Source organism: Phyllobates terribilis, unplaced genomic scaffold (genome assembly GCF_046119375.1).
Source record: "Phyllobates terribilis strain yellow unplaced genomic scaffold, ASM4611937v1 Scaffold_7__3_contigs__length_470593459, whole genome shotgun sequence".
Classification (NCBI taxonomy): domain Eukaryota; kingdom Metazoa; phylum Chordata; class Amphibia; order Anura; family Dendrobatidae; genus Phyllobates; species Phyllobates terribilis.
In genome coordinates this window covers 161839749-161863625 of record NW_027362767.1, presented here as the reverse complement: position 1 = coordinate 161863625, position 23877 = coordinate 161839749, and the positions used below count along the sequence as shown (strand labels likewise).

General features: G+C 46.6%; 1 protein-coding gene across 3 annotated transcripts in view; it reads right to left on the bottom strand.

The window, feature by feature from the left end:
- Positions 1–23877, bottom strand: part of LOC141153010 (uncharacterized) — a 309390-nt gene that overhangs the window by 275370 nt on the left and 10143 nt on the right. For 2 of the 3 annotated variants that reach the window (XM_073637684.1, XM_073637685.1), the window contains exon 2: positions 15488–15784. The exons of the other annotated variant lie outside the window; for it this stretch is intronic. In XM_073637684.1, coding sequence (XP_073493785.1) covers positions 15488–15784 — 297 coding nt within the window. The remainder of the gene's footprint in view (positions 1–15487; positions 15785–23877) is intronic. 3 annotated transcript variants of the gene reach the window in all.

Here is a 23877-nt window from a genome sequence, read left to right as displayed (position 1 = left end):
GACGTCGTTATTGACGCCCTAGATGAAAAGCAAACACACAGTGGTTATATGTAAATATATAGAAAAAATGAATTTCTTAATATAGACTCAACACTCAAAAAAATAGAGGTCATCAAATAGAGAAGATACTGATCAAATAAAATATCAAAAGAATGTTAAATAGATATATTGTGAATGGCTCTTCTGAGGTTTCAACCGGTGCTATAAGCCATACTCATTTATGGACCATAGGTGTATGCCCATATATACAGAGTCCAGGAGAAGATCCCTAGTAGGAGATTTCACAGAGCATCAGTAGTCCCTCAGGCTAGTGTAAGATAGTAAATACAAAAATGTCCATTCAAAAAGAGTCCTCAGCCAAAAATAATATCAAATCCATTTAGTCCCAAAAAGTGCTGGAAAAATAGACCATCCAAAAATATAAATAAATAAATGGACTTATCTTGTGAATGGTTCTTCTGAGGTTTCAGCCGGTGCTTCAGGCGATACTTCTTAAAGGACCATAGATGTGTGACCATATATACAGAGTCCAAGAGAAAGTTGCTGATAAAAGATTTCACAAAGCATGCCTGTATCAGTTATCCCTCAGACTAATATCAGATAGACAGTACAAAGATGTCCATTTCTAGAGGTCCCAGAGTCATCAACATAAAAAATAATAATGTCCCATCCAGATAGTCCCTACGCGTTTCGCCCCCTCCTCAGTATGGGGCTCATCAGGGGACAAGCTGTATCATAGGAGATATACCATAATAGGTACACTGCCAGTACGTGCTCCCATGCTGTGATTCAGTTTCTCAAGAAACAGCATCAACATCCACGTCCACATCCCACTGCAGCGTTCAATTGTCCATATCCCAGACCTTTGAACGAAAGCGCAAATTCGCAGCCAACGCCCCACAGGCCACAGTCCTAAGTTCGCACATTTCACAACTGCTTGGTTGGAAATGCTGCCTTTTGGGCTGGTGGAGACGGAATCCTTCCACAACTTTATGGCGGTGGCCATCTCTCGGTACTCGGTCCCCAGCCGACACTGTTTTGCCCGGTGTGCCATCCCCGTACTACACAAGCACGAGTCCCAAAACATCTGCCATGCCCTCAACAATGCAGTTACTGGGAGAGTCCACCTGACAACGGACACGTGGACAAGTGCTTGTGGCCAGGGATGAAACATCTCCCTGACGGAACCCTGGGTAAACATAGTGGAAGCAAGGACCCAGTCAGACCTTGGGACGGAACACATCCTCCCCACACCGGGGATTGCGGGCCCTATGTCAGTCAGAGTTGCCCCCACAGTGTACAGCTCCTGCACATCATCCTCCTCCTCCTCCTCCTCATGTTCAGCCTCCATCTCAGATATCACCACATCAGTTACAAGCTGGAAGCACTGCAGTACTGCCTCAGCCAAGCAGCAACAGGCTGTGCTGAAACTCATAAGCTTAGGTGATAAACCTCACACTGCTTGTGAGTTGTGGACAGCTGTGAAAGAGCAGGCCGATCTATGGCTGAGACCGCTGAACCTACATCCAGGCATAGTCGTGTGTGACAATGGCCGTAACCTGGTGGCAGCTCTGAGGCGAGATCACACACGTACCATGCCTGGCTTATGTGCTTAATATCGTGGTTCAGTGGTTTCTTAAATCGTACCACGAGTTGCCAGATCTGCTCGTCAAAGTATGCCGCCTGTCAGCTAATTTTTGGAAGTCGGCTACAGCTTCCACCGCACTTGCTGTGTTGCAGCAGCGTTTGCAGCTTCCGGCACACCGACTTGTGTGTGATGTCCCCACACGTTGGAACTCTACCCTCCACATGTTGCAAAGGATTTGTGAGCAGAAGAGAGCAGTTGTGGAGTACCAGCTGCAACAAGGCAATCGATATTCAGGTCAGACTCCACACATAAGACCTTAGGAGTGGACCTGGATGTCTGACATATGTACCATCCTGACAAACTTTGAGGAGTCCACCAAGATGGTGAGTGGCGATGACGCCATCATTAGCGTCAGCATCCCACTTGTCTGTCTTTTGCAACGCTCTCTACAGAGAATTAAAGAGGAGGCATTGCAGCCAGAGTATGATGAGATGGATCAAGAAGCCTTAATGGGCGATTACACATAGCCCAGCCTCATCTCATCCCAACGTCCATTGGGCGACAATGAGGGAGAGGAGGAGGAGGAGGAAGAACAGGAGCTGGTATCATACGCTGTAGACGGTAGTACCTATACAACTGTCATACCGTCGGTTCAGCGAGGGTGGCCTGAGGACAGGGGGGAGGAGGAGGAGGAGGAGGAGGAGAGCATGGTCAATCATCATCTTGGTGAGGACACGGAAGTCGTGCCCGTTACCAGTCTGGCACGCATGGCTGACTTTTTGTTACGTTGCCTTAACCGTGACCCTCGCGTTGTCAAAATGTTGGGTGACAGTCATTACTGGTTGGTGACACTTTAAGACCCCCACTACAAGGAGAACTTTCACTCTCTTATTCCTGAGGTGGAGAGTTCTACAAAAATGGGGCAGTACCAGAAGGCCCTTGCTGCAGAACTGTTGAAAAAATTCCCATCTGAACACGCTAGCGGCAGAGGTCACAGTTCGTTGCCCAACCAAAGCGTACAGGCGAGAGAGACACTCCAATCCAGCCGAGGCAGGGGAACACTGTCAATGTTCTGGGACAGTTTTCTGAGACCCACCCAGCTTACAGGCCCTGAGACGCGGGGTATTCTCACAAGGAGTCGAAAGTTTCAAAAGATGGTGAGGGAGTACCTTGCGGACCGTACCAGCATCCTCCGTGATTCCTTTGTGCCTTTTAATTATCAGGTATCCAAACTGGACACTTGGAATGCACTCGCTCTGTATGCCTTGGAGGTCCAGGCCTGCCCTGCCACTAGCGTGTTATCGGAGCGTGTTTTTAGTGCCGCTGGGGGAATTATAACTGATAAGCGCACTCACCTGTCAACTGACAATGCTGACAAGCTGACCCTTATCAAAATGAACAAAGGCTGGATTGGGCCAGACTTCTCATCACCACCAAATGATAGCAGAGTAACATAAAGTCAAATCCACTGTGTTATTTTGGGAGGTGTATTCCCATGCACCACTTCACACCCACACATGGGTATACACTTCCTCATTTTGGCTGTTTTTTGTTCTTCTCCTTATCCTCAGCCTCCACCACCGCTATACCACCAGGGTGAACGTGGTCCGTGTTGCCAGCATTGCTAGTTCCTCCGTCCTAATTTTTGGCCACTTTTTCTTGGAAGGCATAGGCAAAGACTATGGGAGACCCACTCTGCTATAATGGGAATAATGTTCTTAATATGCTGTACTGCATGGCTCTTGTAAGGGGCATTAAAATTGTCTTGCTAAGCTACTGTGACCTCCACTCTTCCAAGGGTCATTGATATTGTCTTTTTATTCCACTAGGACCTTCACGTCTCTTCCAATGGGCATTGATATTGTCTTTTTATTCCACTGTGACCTCCACGTCTCTTCCATGGGGCATTAAAACCGTCTTGTTAAACCACTCTGAACTCCACATCACTTCCAATTGGCATTAAAATCGTCTTCTTAAGCTACTGTGACCTCCACATTTCTTCCAAGGGTCATTGATATTGTCTTTTTATTCCACTGTAACCTCCACCACTCTTCCAAGGGGCATTGATATTGTCTTTTTATTCCACTGGGACCTCCACCACTCTTCCAAGGGGCATTGATATTGTCTTTTTATTCCACTGGGAACTCCACGTCTCTTCCAAGGGGCATTAAAACCGTCTTGTTAAGCTACTCTGACCTTCACGTCTCTTCCAAGGGGCGTCAAAACCGTCTTGTTAAACCACTCTGAACTTCACAGCTCTTCCAAGGGGCATTGAAATGCTGTTTTTAATTACCTCTAACCTCCACGACTCTTCCAACGGGCATTGCATTTCCTCCTAATTTTAGTCAGCTTTTGCTTTTCAGTGCATAGGCGAACACTAAGGGAGACCCACTCCCCAATAATGGGTAGAAGGTTTTAGTACGCTGTAATCCACATCTGTTTCAAGGGGCATTTCAGTTCCTCATAATTTCTGGAAAGCCTTCCATTCACTGCTTAGGCCAACAGTCTACAGTAGACCCAGTTGCTATAAATGGAAAAGACGGTTTAGTTAAGTCCTTCTGACCTTCATGTCACTTCCAAGGGGCATTGGAGTGCCTCGAAATTTTTGGTAGGCATTGCACTCACTGTATGCCCCATAACTGTGTAGCCGAACTGCTCCTTTTGGTACAGAAACATATCCTACAAGACATGTGTGGTTGACTGGCCTGATATTGATGTGAATGGTCCCTGTTCCTCCTGCTCTTTCTCCTTTGCCACCACCTCATCCATCATTCATCACCTGAAGCTTTGCTTTAACGGGAGTCATAGAACTGGGATAGTAAACATCCAGCAATCCTCGGAGGAGGTAGGATATGCGCCAAAACGCTGACCACTTCAGGCCTAGCCGCTACTACATACATGCACTTGCATTCCAAGGAACAGAAAGCTAAGGAGATGGATGGCCTCATGATCATGAATAATTTACTCATTGTGTAGGAGGCCGACCACTGCTGCTGACTAGCTTCTGAACTTTGTGTTGAAGCCTGATTGACCCAGGACCCGCAATCCTCTATGTCTGGAGGACGTGTTGCATCCCAGTGTCCAACTGTGTCCTGGCTTCCACAATATTAACCCATTGTGAAGGCATCAGTGTGATGTACCATCCCTGGCCACATTCACTTGTCCACGTGTTTGTGGTTAGGCTGTCCTTCCCACTAAATGCACTGGGGAGGGCACAGGTAATGTTTTGTTATGCGTGCTTGTGTATAAGGCGCACCGGGATAAATAGGGGCGGCTGGGGACTGTTTATGGACACCCGGCCGCCCCCAGGCGGCTGGGGACCGTGTGTGGGCACCTGGCCGCAGGGTAGCTGGGGACTGAGTATGTACACCCGGTCACCCCCTGGCGGCTGGGGACCAAGCGTGGATACCCGGCCGCTGGGCGGCTGGGGACTGAGTATGGATACCAGGCCGCCGACGCAGCCATGACGTGATTCTGTCTCCACATGCCTAAAAGGCCCAATTTCAAGTGCAAGCAAGCAGTATGGTATTGCAGCCTGGGGGTGGGTGGGTGGCAGGCTGCATACTTGCGCTTACATTGCAAGGAATGGGGAAGGTACAATTGAACACTGCCCTGGGACAAGGAATTGAACGGGGATAGTTGCAAGTCTGCATCTTCTGATGCGGCAAGGATCACTTCTGATGGGCACATTTTTAGTCAGTGACCTGGGAGTCAGAGATGCTTCCAGGGGTCTTCCACATGCTGTTCCCATGTCTTTTCAGCACTGTATGCATGTGTCACACAGCACATGGCCAGATAAGGTTGTAAAATGTTAAAATGACATTTCCTGGTGAATGCATATGTCACGGTTGAAAGCAATACAAAAGTGCAAAAATGCATAAAAAATGCTACTTGTGAACATAGCCCAAGGTGTGGAGGAGTATTTTTGATTTTGGTTATTTATTTTACCTTATATACAAGTCATTATCCTGGAAAGGATGTTCCTTAACATATTTCACAGGAAAGCAGTTTCAGTTTTGGTTTTGAACGTTTTATTGTGAGCCCGTAAAAGTGGCTTAATACCTCTGACCACGTTGTTGACAGCAGTGACCTGGGGTTCATAAATGCTTCCTGGGGTGATCCCCATGCTGCCCCCATTTCATTTGAGCACTCTCACTATCATTTTGGTCACTTTTTAGGCTTTCTACAGAAAGGGGGTGCCGCCGCAAAAATGCTCGGGTCTCCCATAGACTAACATTGGGCTCGTTGCTCGGGTCAAGCACCCGAGTATCACGGTGAGCTCAGCCCGAGCTTCCAGCACCCGAGCATTTTAGTGCTCGCTCAACTAACTACACAACGCCCAAAATAGAGACAGACACAGAACCTCCGGAGACTGATCCCCAAATACATTACTACAGGCACAGCCCTAAAATCTCTAAGACACAGAGCTACCACACACCACTGGTAATAGGGTGTAAATACACCCAAAATACAGCCAAACATACAGATCCTAATACTCTGCCACCGACAAAGGTCCAATATACAGCCAACCACAGAGCCCCAATATACAACCACAGAGTCCCAATATACAACCACAGAGCCCCCAATATAAAACCACAGAGCCCCCAATATACAACCACAGAGCCCCCAATATACAGCCACAGAGCAACAATATACAGCCAATCACACAGCTTCTAATACTCTGCCACCGACAAAGGTCCAATATGCAGACAATCACAGAGTCCCCAATATACAGCCAACCACAGAGCCCCCAATATACAACCACAGAGCCCCAATATACAACCACAGAGCCCCCAATAAACAGCCACAGAGCCCCAATATACAGCCAATCAGACAGCTTCTAATACTCTGCCACTGACAAAGGTCCAATATACAGACAATCACAGAGCCCTGAATATACAACCACTCACAGACCCCAATATACAGACAACCACAGACACCCCCAATATACAACCACAAAACCCCAATATACAACCACAGAGCCGCAATATACAGCCAACCACAGAGCCCCAATATACAACAGAGCCCCAATATACAGCCAATCACAGAGCCCCAATATATATCCAACCACATAGCCCCAATATACAGCCAATCACAGAGCCACCAATATATATCCAACCACAGACCCCAATATACGGCAAACTACAGAGCCACCAATACATATCCAACCACATAGCCCCAATATACAGCCAATCACAGAGCCACCAATATATATCCAACCACATAGTCCCAATATACAGCCAATCACAGAGCCCCAAAATACAGCCAACCAAATAGCCCCAATATACAGCCAATCACAGAGCCACCAATATATATCCAACCACATAGCCCCAATATACAGCCAATCACAGAGCCCCAATATACAGCCAAACACAGAGCCACCAATATACAGTATATCCGAACACATAGCCAAAATATACAGCCAATCACAGAGCCCCAATATACAGCCAACCACAGAGCCTCAATATACAGCCAACCACAGAACCCCAATGTATAGCCAACCACAGAGCCCCAATATACAGCCATCCACAGAGCCCAATATACAGACAACCACAGAGCCAAATATACAGCCAATCACAAAGCCACCAATATATATCCAACCACAGACCCCAATATACAGCCAACCACAGAGCCCCAATATACAACAACAGAGCCCCAATATACAGCCAATCACAGAGCCCCAATATATATCCAACCACATAGCCCCAATATACAGCCAATCACAGAGCCACCAATATATATCCAACCACAGACCCCAATATACAGCAAACCACAGAGCCACCAATATACATGCAATCACATAGCCCCAATATACAGCCAATCACAGAGCCACCAATATATATCCAACCACATAGCCCCAATATACAGCCAATCACAGAGCCCCAATATACAGCCAACCAAATAGCCCCAATATACAGCCAATCACAGAGCCACCAATATATATCCAACCACATAGCCCCAATATACAGCCAATCACAGAGCCACCAATATACAGTATATCCGAACACATAGCCAAAATATACAGCCAATCACAGAGCCCCAATATACAGCCAACCACAGAGCCCAATATACAGACAACCACAGAGCCAAATATACAGCCAATCACAAAGCCACCAATATATATCCAACCACAGACCCCAATTTACAGCCAATCACAGAGCCACCAATATATATCCAAACACAGACTCCACTATACAGCCAATCAAAGAGCCACCAATATACAGCCAATCACAGACCCCAATATACAGCCAATCACAGAGCCCCAATATATATTTAACCAACTACAGACCCCAATATACAGCCAACCACAGAGTCACCAATATATATCCAACCACAGACCCCAATATACAGCCAACCACAGAGCCCCAATATACAACCAACCACAGACCCACCAATATATATCCACACACAGACCCCAATATACAGCCAATCACAGAGCCACCAATATACAGCCAATCACAGACCCCAATATACAGTCAATCACAGAGCCCCAATATATATCCAACCACAGACCCCAATATACAGCCAACCACAGAGTCACTAATATATATCCAACCACAGACCCCAATATATATCCAACCACATAGCCCCAATATACAGCCAATCACAGAGCCACCAATATATAGCGAATTACAGAGCCCCAATATACAGCCAACCAGAATCCCAACATACAACCACAAAGCCCCAATATACAGCCACAGAGCCCCAATATACAGTCACCGAGCCCCAATATAGAGCAAACCACAGAGCCACAATATAGAGCCAACCACAGAGCCCTATTTACAGCCTACCACAGAGCCCTATATACAGCCTACCACAGAGCCCTATATACAGCCTACCACAGAGCCCTATATACAGCCTACCACAGAGCCCTATATGCAGACAACCACAGAGCCTCAATATACAGCCAACCACTGAGCCCCCAATATACAGACAACCACAGAGCCCTATATACAGACAACCACAGAGCCCCAATATACAGACAATCACATAGCCCCAATATACAACCACAGAGCCCCAATATACAGCCAACCACACAGCCCCAATATACAGCCAACATACAGCCCCAATATACAACTACAAGACCCCAATATACAGACAACCACACAGCACCAATATACGGAATCCACAGAGCCCCAATATACAGACAACCACATAGCCCCAATATACAGCCAATCAAAGAGCCACCAATATACAGCCAATCACAGAGCTCCAATATACAGACAACAACATAGCCCCAATATACAGCCAATCAAAGAGCCCTAATATACAGCCAACCACAGAGCCCTATATACAGCCTACCACAGAGCTCCAATATACAGACAACCACATAGCCCCAATATACAGCCAATCAAAGAGCCCTAATATACAGCCAACCACGGAGCCCTATATACAGCCTACCACAGAGCCCCAATATACAGACAACCACAGAGCCCCAATATACAGACAACCACAGAGCCCTATATACAGCCTACCACAGAGCCCTAATATACAGCCAACCACAGAGCCCTATATACAGCCTACCACAGAGCCCCAATATACAGACAACCACAGAGCCCCAATATACAGACAACCACAGAGCCCCAATATACAGACAACCACAGAGCCCTATATACAGCCTACCACAGAGCCCTATAGACAGACAACCATAGAGCCCTATAAACAGAAAACCACAGAGCCTCAATATAGAGCCAACCACAGAGCCTCAATATACAGCCAACCACAGAGCCCCAATATACAGCCAACCACAGAGCCCCAATATACAGCCAACCACAGAGCCCCAGTATACAGACAACCACTGAGCTTCAATATACAACTACAGGGCCCAAATATACAGACAACCACACAGCACCAATATACGCAATCCACAGAGCCTCAATATACAGATGACCACATAGCTTCAATATGCACATAGCTACAGAGCCCCTATTTGCAGACAATCACTAAGCCCCAACATACAGCCAATCACTGAGCCCGAATATGCAGACAACCACAGAGCCCTATATACAGACAACCACAGAGCCCCAATATACAGACAACCAGAGAGCCCTATATACAGCCTACCAGAGAGCCCTATATACAGACAACCACAGAGCCCTATAAACAGACAACCACAGAGCCTCAATATAGAGCCAACCACAGAGCCTCTATATACAGCCTACCACAGAGCCCCCAATATACAGACAACCACAGAGCCCTATATACAGACAACCACAGAGCCCCAATATACAGCCAACCACACAGCCCCAATATACAGACAACCACAGAGCCCCAATATACAACTACAGGGCCCCAATATACAGACAACCACACAGCCCAAATATACAGACAACCACAGAGCCCCAATATACAGCCAACCACACAGCCCCAATATACAGACAACCACAGAGCCCCAATATACAACTACAAGGCCCCAATATACAGACAACCACGCAGCCCAAATATACAGACAACCACAGAGCACCAATATACGGAATCCACAGAGCCTCAATATACAGATGACCACATAGCTTCAATATGCACATAGCTACAGAGCCCCTATTTGCAGACAATCACTGAGCCCCAACATACAGCCAACCAAAGAGACCCCAATACACAGCCAACCACAGAACCCCAATATACAGCCAACCACAGAGCCCCAATATACAACCACAGAGCCCTAATATACAGCCAACCACAGTGCCCCAATAAACAGCCAACCACAGAAACCCAAATATAAAGCCAACCACAGACCCCAATATTAAGACAACCACATAGCCCCAATATACTTACAACCACAGAGCCCCATTATACAACCACAGAGCCCCAATATACAACCACAGTGCCCCAATATACAGACAACCACAGACCCAAATATACAGCCAACCACACAGCCCCAATATACAGACAACCACAGAGCCCCAATATACAGACAACCACAGAGCCCCAATATACAGACAACCACAGAGCCCAATATACAGCCAACCAAAGAGACCCCAATATACAGACAACCACAGAGCCCCAATATACAACTACAGGGCCCCAATATACAGACAACCACACAGCCCAAATATACAGACAACCACAGAGCACCAATATACGGAATCCACAGAGCCTCAATATACAGATGACCACATAGCTTCAATATGCACATAGCTACAGAGCCCCTATTTGCAGACAATCACTGAGCCCCAACATACAGCCAACCAAAGAGACCCCAATACACAGCCAACCACAGAACCCCAATATACAGCCAACCACAGAGCCCCAATATACAACCACAGAGCCCTAATATACAGCCAACCACAGTGCCCCAATATACAGCCAACCACAGAAACCCAAATATAAAGCCAACCACAGACCCCAATATTAAGACAACCACATAGCCCCAATATACTTACAACCACAGAGCCCCATTATACAACCACAGAGCCCCAATATACAACCACAGTGCCCCAATATACAGACAACCACAGACCCAAATATACAGCCAACCACACAGCCCCAATATACAGACAACCACAGAGCCCCAATATACAGACAACCACGGAGCCCCAATATACAGCCAACCACACAGCCCCAATATACAGACAACCACACAGCCCCAATATACAGACAACCACAGAGCCCCAATATACAGACAACCACAGAGCCCCAATATACAGACAACCACAGAGCCCCAGTATACAGCTAACCACACAGCCCCAATATACAAACAACCACAGAGCCCCAATATAAAGACAACCACAGAGCCTCAGTATACAGACAACCACAGAGCCCTATATACAGACAACCACAGAGCCCCAATATACAGCCAACCACACAGCCCCAATATACAGACAACCACAGAGCCCCAATATACAACTACAGGGCCCCAATATACAGACAACCACGCAGCCCAAATATACAGACAACCACAGAGCACCAATATACGGAATCCACAGAGCCTCAATATACAGATGACCACATAGCTTCAATATGCACATAGCTACAAAGCCCCTATTTGCAGACAATCACTGAGCCCCAACATACAGCCAACCAAAGAGACATCAATATACAGCCAACCACAGAACCCCAATATACAGCCAACCGCAGAGCCCCAATATACAACCACAGAGCCCTAATATACAGCCAACCACAGTGCCCCAATATACAGCCAACCACAGAGACCCAAATATAAAGCCAGCTACAAACCCCAATATTAAGACAACCACATAGCCCCAATAACCTTACAACCACAGAGCCCCATTATACAACCACAGAGCCCCAATATACAACCACAGTGCCCCAATATACAGACAACCACAGACCCAAATATACAGCCAACCACACAGCCCCAATATACAGTCAACCACAGAGCCCCAATATACAGACAACCACAGAGCCCCAATATACAGACAACCACAGAGCCCAATATACAGCCAACCAAAGAGACCCCAATATACAGCCAACCACAGAACCCCAATATACAGCCAACCGCAGAGCCCCAATATACAACCACAGAGCCCTAATATACAGCCAACCACAGTGCCCCAATATACAGCCAACCACAGAGACCCAAATATAAAGCCAACCACAAACCCCAATATTAAGACAACCACATAGCCCCAATATACTTACAACCACAGAGCCCCATTATACAACCACAGAGCCCCAATATACAACCACAGTGCCCCAATATACAGACAACCACAGACCCAAATATACAACCAACCACACAGCCCCAATATACAGTCAACCACAGAGCCCCAATATACAGACAACCACAGAGCCCCAATATACAGACAACCACAGAGCCCCAATATACAGACAACCACAGAGCCCCAATATACAGACAACCACAGAGCCCCAGTATACAGCTAACCACACAGCCCCAATATACAAACAACCACAGAGCCCCAATATACAACTACAGGGCCCCAATATACAGACAACCACACAGCCCCAATATACAGACAACCACAGAGCCCCAATATACAGACAACCACAGAGCCCCAATATACAGACAACCACAGAGCCCCAGTATACAGCTAACCACACAGCCCCAATATACAAACAACCACAGAGCCCCAATATAAAGACAACCACAGAGCCTCAGTATACAGACAACCACAGAGCCCTATATACAGACAACCACAGAGCCCCAATATACAGCCAACCACACAGCCCCAATATACAGACAACCACAGAGCCCCAATATACAACTACAAGGCCCCAATATACAGACAACCACGCAGCCCAAATATACAGACAACCACAGAGCACCAATATACGGAATCCACAGAGCCTCAATATACAGATGACCACATAGCTTCAATATGCACATAGCTACAGAGCCCCTATTTGCAGACAATCACTGAGCCCCAACATACAGCCAACCAAAGAGACCCCAATATACAGCCAACCACAGAACCCCAATATACAGCCAACCGCAGAGCCCCAATATACAACCACAGAGCCCTAATATACAGCCAACCACAGTGCCCCAATATACAGCCAACCACAGAGACCCAAATATAAATCCAGCCACAAACCCCAATATTAAGACAACCACATAGCCCCAATATACTTACAACCACAGAGCCCCATTATACAACCACAGAGCCCCAATATACAACCACAGTGCCCCAATATACAGACAACCACAGACCCAAATATACAGCCAACCACACAGCCCCAATATACAGTCAACCACAGAGCCCCAATATACAGACAACCACAGAGCCCCAATATACAGACAACCACAGAGCCCAATATACAGCCAACCAAAGAGACCCCAATATACAGCCAACCACAGAACCCCAATATACAGCCAACCGCAGAGCCCCAATATACAACCACAGAGCCCTAATATACAACCAACCACAGTGCCCCAATATACAGCCAACAACAGAGACCCAAATATAAAGCCAACCACAAACCCCAATATTAAGACAACCACATAGCCCCAATATACTTACAACCACAGAGCCCCATTATACAACCACAGAGCCCCAATATACAACCACAGTGCCCCAATATACAGACAACCACAGACCCAAATATACAGCCAACCACACAGCCCCAAAATACAGTCAACCACAGAGCCCCAATATACAGACAACCACAGAGCCCCAATATACAGACAACCACAGAGCCCCAATATACAGACAACCACAGAGCCCCAATATACAGACAACCACAGAGCCCCAGTATACAGCTAACCACACAGCCCCAATATACAAACAACCACAGAGCCCCAATATACAACTACAGGGCCCCAATATACAGACAACCACACAGCCCAAATATACAGACAACCACAGAGCACCAATATACAGACAACCACAGAGCCCCAATATACAGACAACCACAGAGCCCCAGTATACAGCTAACCACACAGCCCCAATATACAAACAACCACAGAGCCCCAATATACAACTACAGGGCCCCAATATACAGACAACCACACAGCCCAAATATACAGACAACCACACAGCCCCAATATACAAACAACCACAGAGCCCCAATATAAAGACAACCACAGAGCCTCAGTATACAGCTAACCACAGAGCCCCAGTATACAGACAACCACTGAGCTTCAATATACAGACAAAAACACTGCAAGACATAGAACCCAAAACCTTTTAAAAAAAATGTGTCTATGACTTCAAAAACTACTAAACTACTAGACCAGAGGGGTTGGAGAATTCTTGCAGTAATTTGAACTAGTGGATGGCTATGGACGCTTGGTTAGGAAGGGAAAAGAGGTCAAGATGCCAGATATGAAAGTCCTCATTGTTCACGCTAGGGCTGCTCTCAGGAGCGCAATGTTTTTTTCTATATGACATGGCTACCTTTGCTCCATATGGCACCGCATTAAGGAGGCATGGTCCTTTGAAAGCTGTAGGTCCATAATATATTAGCATGGTGCAAATTAATTTCTCTTAGATGCCGTATGCATCCAATAGAAAAGTATCTCTCTGTATGAAATCGGAGCCGTACAAAATCTCATTAGGGCCACCTGTTGGAAGTAGTTTTCCTAAAAGTCAAAATCGTATATACTATACACACTGGAAATTATACTCTTCGGGCTGTAATAATCAATAGTGGTCTAGACTATGATGAACCAACGTTTTACCTTTGTCAACAGCTTTGACCCACTAAAAAATCAATTAATAGGGCATGTATTCTGTATAGATGCTCTTTAGTTTTGATTTCAAAATATTCCCTGGGTCAGATTTGGAAAAGCTATTCTAGGGTCTATGAGGTTCAGTAATAGACAAAATGATATGCCGCTCTCCTTTAAGACTCATAGAAGGAGATTTCAAGAAAACTGTCTTTATGAAACTACTCCTCCAGAGAGGACCTAACACTTGCCATAATTATCTAATATTTTCATCTAATATAAAAGCCGCTGTTCTCCTGAATCCGGCGATGCTTTTCTTTTGTTCCTGACACTCTCCGTTCCTGAGATATGGTCTCTTCTCTCTATATGAATCTAGTATTTTAGCAATCTAGGCGGTGTCCTCAAGTAGACTTCTATAAAGGAGCGACAAGGTGCACACCCACTTGACTAACAAGACTAAATTGACATACAGGGATGACGAGGCCATATCTCAGGAATGAAGATGCGCAGGAAGAAAAGAAACTCAGCGCCGGATTCAGGAGAACAGCGGCATTTACACCAGGGACATTTATTACATATTCATGGCAAGTAACAGATTCCCTTTAAGGAAGTTACATACTTATTGAAAAGAAAGTTCTTTTTACAAATACATTTAAGATAACCCTGAATCTTCAGGATCCACAGACCTGACATCTCCTGCAGTCTTCTAGTAACATTAGTATTGTTCACCATTGATGAATTGTTTTACCATTTCTTCTATAAAGATTAAATGAACATTATACTCAGTGATCATAAGTAACAGGAATACATACCGCAGACTGTGACGTTAAAACTCTCTACTTTCATGCTATTATTAAGAAAAGTAATGTCGGCGATGTAGATTCTTTGATCTTTCTCTGTAAGATTATTGATCTCCAATACTGTTCCTTTACCGTACTGCTTATATCCATCGTGAACATCAACGAAGCTGCCATTCTTAATTGTAACAATCCAATTTTCTGTTCCATTGTCTATGAATTTCCACAATACTCCTTCCACATCATCTGGGCTGATAGAAGTTGTTAAATTCAGGGGCGATCCCAGAACCCCGGAAACATGTGGAGGCTCCACTGCAACAAATGAAACAGGGTCATTTTCATTTTGGGATCTATAATACAGAATGATGCCCAAAAATGCACTTTTTGGACCCATTTCCTTTAAAAAATTGGAATGGGGTGTGGGACAAGCTGTCTCACCTTCTCTATTAATTCCTGCTATTTTTACTTATAATACATACTGAAAAATATTGGGTCCTTTGCCTTAATACATGTGCAATGTAGGACCAACTCTCTCAAAAAATACTACCTGTTTTCATACATTATTAGGGTTTTTTAATGCTAAATATTGCTCAATTTTAGTGCCTCGCAGGCCCGGATTGCTAATCTGGCGCACCGGGCATTTTCACGGTAAGCCGCGAATCTGTGCATCATAGTGGGCTCAGCCTACTCATCCAGCCACCGACTCGTTTTTCCGGCTGCTGGCCCCTTAAATCTGGAGGCACAGCCAGGATTAGGGTGCGCTGCACGCGCAAGCAGGGCTCAATATTCGAGCCGCTGCGTGAGTCGCACAGAAGAGAACGCTGACGAGCCAACAGTGGGAGGAGAAAGCCCGCTCCTCTCTCCCGCCTTTACAACACTAGCTGCAGCTGTTGGTGCAGCACAGCGTGGCGGCGTACCGAATCAGGAAGCAGATCTCTGCAGCTCTGCTCCTACCTGGCGTGAGTAATGTGGCATGATGATGTATGCTGTTGTTTAGCTAGTGAAAAACATGTTTCTGGTACCCAGGTTATCGGGTTACTTATGGGGCTGGGGGGCTGACCTCTGGGGCTGGGGGTTTACATATGGGACTGGGGGCTGACCTCTGTGCCTCGGGGCTTACTTATGGGGCTTGAGGATGACCTCTGGGGCTGGGAGCTTACTTATGAGACTGGGGGCTGACCTCTGGGGTTGGGGCCTGACTGCTGATTTCTGGGGCTGGGGGCTTACTAATGGGACTGGGGGCTGACCTCTGGGGATGGAGGCTTACTTATGACACTGGAGGCTGACCTCTGGGGCTGGAGGCATACTTATGGGACTGGGGGCTGATCTCTGGAGCTGGGGCCTGCTTATGACACTGGGGGCTGACCTCTGGGGCTGGAGGCATACTTATGGCACTGGGGTCTGATCTCTGGAGCTGGGGCCTGACTGATGATTTCTAGTGCTGGGGCTTACATATGGGACTGGAGGCTTACTTATGGGACTAGGGCTTACTTATGGTACTGGGGGTTTACTTATGTGACTGGGGGCTTACTTATGGGACTGGGGGTTGATCTCTGGAGCTGGGGCCTGCTTATGACACTGGGGGCTGACCTCTGGGGCTGGAGGCATACTGATGAGACTGGGGGATGATCTCTGGAGCTGGGGCTTGACTGATGATTTCCAGGGCTGGCGCTTACATATGGGACTGGGGGCTTACTTATGGGACTGGGAGCTGACCTCTGGGGTTGGAGGCTTACTTATGGGACTGGGGGCTGATCTCTGGGGCTGGGGCCAGACTGATGATTTCTAGGGCTGGGGGCTTACTTATGGGACTGTGGGCTGACCTCTGGGGCTGGAGGCTTACTTATGACACTGGGGGCTGACCTCTGGGGCTGGAGACTTACTTATGACACTGGGGGCTGACCTCTGGGGCTGGGCCTGACTGCTGATTTCTGGGGCAGGGGGCTTACAATTTGGACTGGGGGTTGACCTCTGGGGCTGATGGCTTAAATATGAGACTGGGGGCTTACTTATGGGGCTGGGGGCTTACCTCTGAGGCTGGGGGCTAACTGCTGACTTCTGGAGCTGACTGATGTGTTTGTGGGCCTGTGATGTTTATTCAGCAGTTGCGGTGTCTCCTATGTGATGTATTTGTGTCTCCTGTAATGTGTGCATCATAATATAGTATAATGCTGTCTTAATTATAATGTAGAGTTGTGTATATATAGTGTAGAGATGTTTATATAGTATGGTGCTGTGTACATAGTGTAGTGTATAGCGTGGAATCCACACTATACACTGGCACATCCCTACACTATATAATATATAGTATATACACTGCTCCACTCTATATTCTTTTGCACAGTATATAGTGTGCAGCTGGATATATAATTGATTGTAGTATATATTGTGGAGCTGTGTATGATGTGTATACTTCTCCTGCCCTGTATACATGGTGTCATTCTCAGTATCTGCTCTTATTATGTTTTCGTGTGTGTGTGTGTATATACTGTACATACATACATACAGTACAGACCAAAAGTTTGGACACACCTTCTCATTTAAAGATTTTTCTGTATTTTCATGATAATGAAAATTGTAGATTCATACTGAAGGCATCAAAACTATGAATTAACACATGTGGAATTATATACTTAACAAAAAAGTGTGAAACAACTGAAAATATGTCTTATATTCTAGGTTCTTCAAAGTAGCCACCTTTTGCTTTGATGACTGCTTTGCACACTCTTGGCATTCTCTTGATGAGCTTCAAGAGGTAGTCACCGGAAATGTTCTTCCAACAATCTTGAAGGAGTTCCCAGAGATGCTTAGCCCTTGTTGGCCCTTTTGCCTTCACTCTGCGGTCCAGCTCACCCCAAACCATCTCGATTGGGTTCAGGTCTGGTGACTGTGGAGGCCAGGTCATCTGGCGTAGCACCCCATCACTCTCCTTCTTGGTCAAATAGCTCTTGCACAGCCTGGAGGTGCGTTTGGGGTCATTGTCCTGTTGAAAAATAAATGATAGTCCAACTAAACAAAAACCACATGGAATAGCATGCCGCTGCAAGATGTTGTGGTAGCCATGCTGGTTCAGTATACCTTCAATTTTGAATAAATCCCCAAGACTGTCACCAGAAAAGCACCCCCACACCATCACACCTCCTCCTCCAAGCTTCACGGTGGGAACCAGGCATGTAGAGTCCATGCGTTCACCTTTTCTGCGTCGCACAAAGACACGGTGGTTGAAACCAAAGATCTCAATTTTTGGACTCCTCAGACCAAAGCACAGATTTCCACTGGTCTAATGTCCATTCCTTATGTTCTTTAGCCCAAACAAGTCTCTTCTGCTTGTTGCCTGTCCTTAGCAGTGGTTTCCTAGCAGCTATTTTACCATGAAGGCCTGCTGCACAAAGTCTCCTCTTAACAGTTGTTGTAGAGATGTGTCTGCTGCTAGAACTCTGTGTGGCATTGACCTGGTCTCTAATCTGAGCTGCTGTTAACCTGCGATTTCTGAGGCTGGTGACTCGGAAAAACTTATCCTCAGAAGCAGAGGTGACTCTTGGTCTTCTTTTCCTGGGGCGGTCCTCATGTGAGCCAGTTTTTTTGTCGCGCTTGTTGGTTTTTGCAACTGCACTTGGGAACACTTTCAAAGTTTTCCCAATTTTTCGCACTGACTGACCTTCATTTCTTAAAGTATTGATGGCCACTCATTTTTCTTTACTTAGCTGCTTTTTCTTGCCATAATACAAATTCTAACAGTCTATTCAGTAGGACTATCAGCTGTGTATCCACCTGACTTCTGCACAACACAACTGATGGTCCCAACCCCATTTATAAGGCAAGAAATCCAACTTATTAAACCTGACAAGGGCACACCTGTGAAGTGAAAACCATTTCCGGTGACTACCTCTTGAAGCTCATCAAGAGAATGCCAAGAGTGTGCAAAGCAGTCATCAAAGCAAAAGGTGGCTACTTTGAAGAACCTAGAATATTACACATATTTACAGTTGTTTCACACTTTTTTGTTAAGTATATAATTCCACATGTGTTAATTCATAGTTTTGATGCTTTCAGTGTGAATGTACAATTTTCAAAGTCATGAAAATACAGAAAAATCTTTAAATGAGAAGGTGTGTCCATACTTTTGGTCTGTACTGTACACGCATAATATAATAATATATACAGTATATCTCAACACTCTGATTAATTGTAAAAAAAGTGGAGAAGTCTTTATTAGCCCATGTGGTAATGTTTCGGATTCATAACAGAACATTTCTGTTATGGAACCGAAATGTTGTCACATGGTCTGGCTTCTGCGGGGTACAAATGTATATATACACTGCACAGTACCACTCCTCTCATCCTGTATATATACACTGCACAGTACCACTTCTCCTGTCCTGTATATATATACTGCACAGTACCACTCCTTTCATCCTGTATATATACACACTGCACAGTACCACCTCTCCTGTCCTGTATATATACACTGCACAGTACCACTTCTTCTGTCCTGTATATATACACTGCACAGTACCACTCCTCCCGTCCTGTAGATATACACTGCACAGTACCACTCCTCCTGTCCTGTAGATATACACTGACAGTACCACTCCTCCTGTCCTATATATATACACTGCATAGTACTTCTGCTCCTGTCCTGTATATATACACTTCACAGTACCACTTCTCCTGTACTGTATATATACACTGCACAGTACCATTCCTCCTGTCCTCTATACATACACTGCACAGTACCATTCCTCCTGTCCTCTATACATACACTGCACAGTACCACTTCTCCTGTCCTGTATATATACACTGCACAGTACCACTCCTCCCATCCTGTAGATATACACTGCAGGTCTTTTTTTTATTGATAGAATAAGTACAGTACTTGACAGAACAATAATACATTACAGGACACCAAACATAAGAACAAAACAAGACGACAAATCACAGAAAATAGAAACAAAATAAATCCCCCCAGGAATATATACATATACATGAAATAAATATTATAAAACCTATAAAACCCCCGGCCCAGCTTCATTCATACTACTATATACAATCCCACACAACGCTCACACCGTCCTATATACACATAAAACACCGTCCTATACACAAGATTATATACAATAAAACACTAAACCTAATATAACGTATATACAACCGGAAACTAACACTAACCTACTGGTCCCACTGCCTGACCTTAGTCACACCCTTACCGCACCTCATTCACACCACAGCAAAACAAAAATAACAATATATACAATAGTGACATGGACAAAAACCTTTTTTTTTTTTGATTTTTTGGGATTTTTTTTTTATATTTTTTTGTCATTTTTAGTATATATATATAAAACACAGACCTACACTAACTATCCCGCCACCCCTGATCCAGCTCTGGCCACAAAGTTCAGGATTACTCCGAGCTAGGATCAGGCCCCAAAGTTTTTCCCCAGGCGGGGCCTGGACCAGGCCAGATCAGTCCTCTTATCATCGCCGATGAAAACCCCCCCAAATCCCCCACCCAACCTAACTAAAACCCCATATTATACATTATATACAATATATACAGAACACAACCTACACACTCACCATCCAAGGCTCAAGTTCGATGCCGGCAAACCTTCTATTCAGGAGACAGAAATACAAAACAAAAATCTAGGGTGGAAAGACATCAGCCCACCACCAGGATATAGGAGTACTACCGGACTAAGGCACCCTGAAGGAAAAGCCCCTCCAGAGACGGGACGCCCTCCGGGCACCCAGTCTTTCATACTCCAGAGAACGTACCTTCACCAGGTCACCTAGGATGTTCCTACAGACTTCATCTACATGGAGGATTTTACTCTTCGTCGAGACTAAAACTCGTGCGTTCCACGTGAAATACCTGACCACTGCGCTGACTATGAATAAAGTGTCTCGGTCCCTTCTCCCAAGGTCTCCGAACGCTCCATAGGCCCACCCGGCGTAGGACAGAGTAGCCAGCCGCGGCCAACCAATGGAAGCCCCCACCCTGTTGTACACCTCTGTATTAAAGGGACAATGAAGCAGGAAGTGCTCCATGCTTTCCAGCACGTTAGCACAAGCCTCACGGGGCAATTCCTGTCCTCGGAGCTCCTGAACTTCAAATTGTCCCTCACACACAGCTTACCATGGAAGCAGCGCAAAGTCAAGTCCCAGTACTTCTCGGGGATCCTGCTAGAATTTAACAAACTCAACCCAACCTCCAGATCCCGACTTGGGCAGTCTTTGAGGGCCAATGGACTCTGAAAATGAGAAAGCAAGACCCTCATATCGAGGAGTTTCCTCGGGAGGGACCTCACCTCCCACATTCCCAGACCCCACCGGTGGATCATTTTCAGAACCGGGGTAACGTAAGCCGGGAGATGCCCGTGTGGTGTGCGAAGATCCTTCAATCTTCCCCCTGTCTCCCATTCCTGGAAGAAAGGCTGAAACCATCCCTTGCAGGAGAATACCCACGGAGGAGCCCTCTCTTTCCAGAGGTTTGTCACGTTCACTTTCAAGAAGGTGTTCACTAGGAACACCACGGGGTTCACCATATTCAAACCCCCTAGTCTCCTCGTGCGGTAAGTGACCTCCCGCTTGACTAGGTTCAGTCTGTTCCCCCATAACATCTGGAAGAACAGACTGTAGACCCGTGTCCAGAGAGGCTCTGGCAAGACACAGACGCTGCCCAGGTAGATTAGCAAGGGGAGCAGGAAAGCTTTGCACAGGCCAACCCTTTCCTTCAGGGTCAAAGACCAACTCCTCCATTGGTCCACTCTTTGGGCGACACCTTTGATTCTGCCTTCCCAGTTTTTCGTGGGGTAATCACCCTGGCCGAATTCGATGCCCAGGACTTTGGCATGTTCTTGGGGTTCAGGGAGGGTGTCCGGAAGATCAAACCCGGGATCTCCGCCTCCCAGCCAGAGACTCTCACACTTATCCTGGTTGACCTTGGACCCGGATGCCTCCGAGTAGCGCTCCACTTCTGACATCACCACCACTGCCTCCTCTTGCGAAGAAACAAAGACGGTGACATCGTCCACATAGGCCACCACCCTCAGGATAGCCTCCGGCGCCGCCCCGCCCATCCGCACCCCCGCCAACGGTCCACAATCGATCCTTCTGAGGAAGGGATCGATCGCAAACGCGTAAAGCAAAGGGCTAAGAGGACAGCCCTGACGGACACCGGATCCTACCCCGAAAGGTCGTCCAATCCACCCATTCACCAGAGGGAAAGTCTTAGCCCCTGCATACAAGGTCTTAAGCCAGTCCACAAACCCTCCAGGCAGACCATACCTCAAAAAAGTGGACCAGAGGTACTCGTGGTTAACCCGATCAAAGGCTTTTGCCTGATCCAGGGTCAGCAGGGACCCCTTCCAGAGGCCCGCCCTGCCTTGCTCCACGGCCTCTCGGACACCTAGAACAGCACTAAAAGTGCTACGGCCAGGAACGCAACAGTGCTGAACCTCCGAAAGGAGCCGGGGTGCAAACTTCACCAGCCTGTTGAAAAGTATCTTAGCCAAAATCTTCCTGTCCACATTGAGAAGTGCTATGGGATGCCAGTTCTCAATGCGTGACGGATCCTTACCCTTTGACAAAATGATCAAAGCTGACCTCCTTAATGATCTCGGCAGAGTACCCGAGGAGAGACACTCGTTGAACAACTGAGTCAAGAGGGGGACCAAAGAGTCCCTAAAGGTCCTAAAGAACTCGGATGTTAAGCCATCCGGACCTGGCGACTTTTTGGGCCTAAGCCCATCAATCGCCAGTCTCACTTCCTCTTCTTTGATCGCTTCTGCCAAATCGCCCAGCGAGAGGTCAGCCCCTGGCTCAGGAACAGATTCAGCCAGGAAAGCCGACATCCTGTCACGATCAAGCTCCCTCCTTCCCAAGAGGTGCGAGTAGTAGGAACTGACGAACTCCAAGATCCCTGATCTGGACCTTCTCAGGGACCCCGTACTGTCCACCAGCCCCGTCACTATCTTACTATTCACTGACATCTTACAGTTTCTGTAAGGGTCGGGCGAGCAGTACTTCCCGTAGTCCCTCTCGAAAACCAAAGATGCGTGCCTATCGTACTGACACCTCTTCAGCAAGGACTTCACTCTGGAGATCTCCTCGCGGCTACCTCCAGTCGAGACAAGATGCTCGAGTTTCCTCCTCATGCCCTGATACAGGCGATCCCTGTTCAGGCTTCTGAGGTTCGAGAGCTGCCGGAAGAATCTCGCCACCCGATGTTTGAACATCTCCCACCACTCTGACTTAGTGTTACTTAGGCCCAGCAATGGTACCTGGCTCTGAAAGAATTCCTCAAAAGACCGTCTTACAGCTTCTTCCTCAAGGAGTGACGAATTCAGCTTCCAATAACCTCTTCCCATCCGAGGAGTCTCTGTAACGTTCAGAGAAAACAT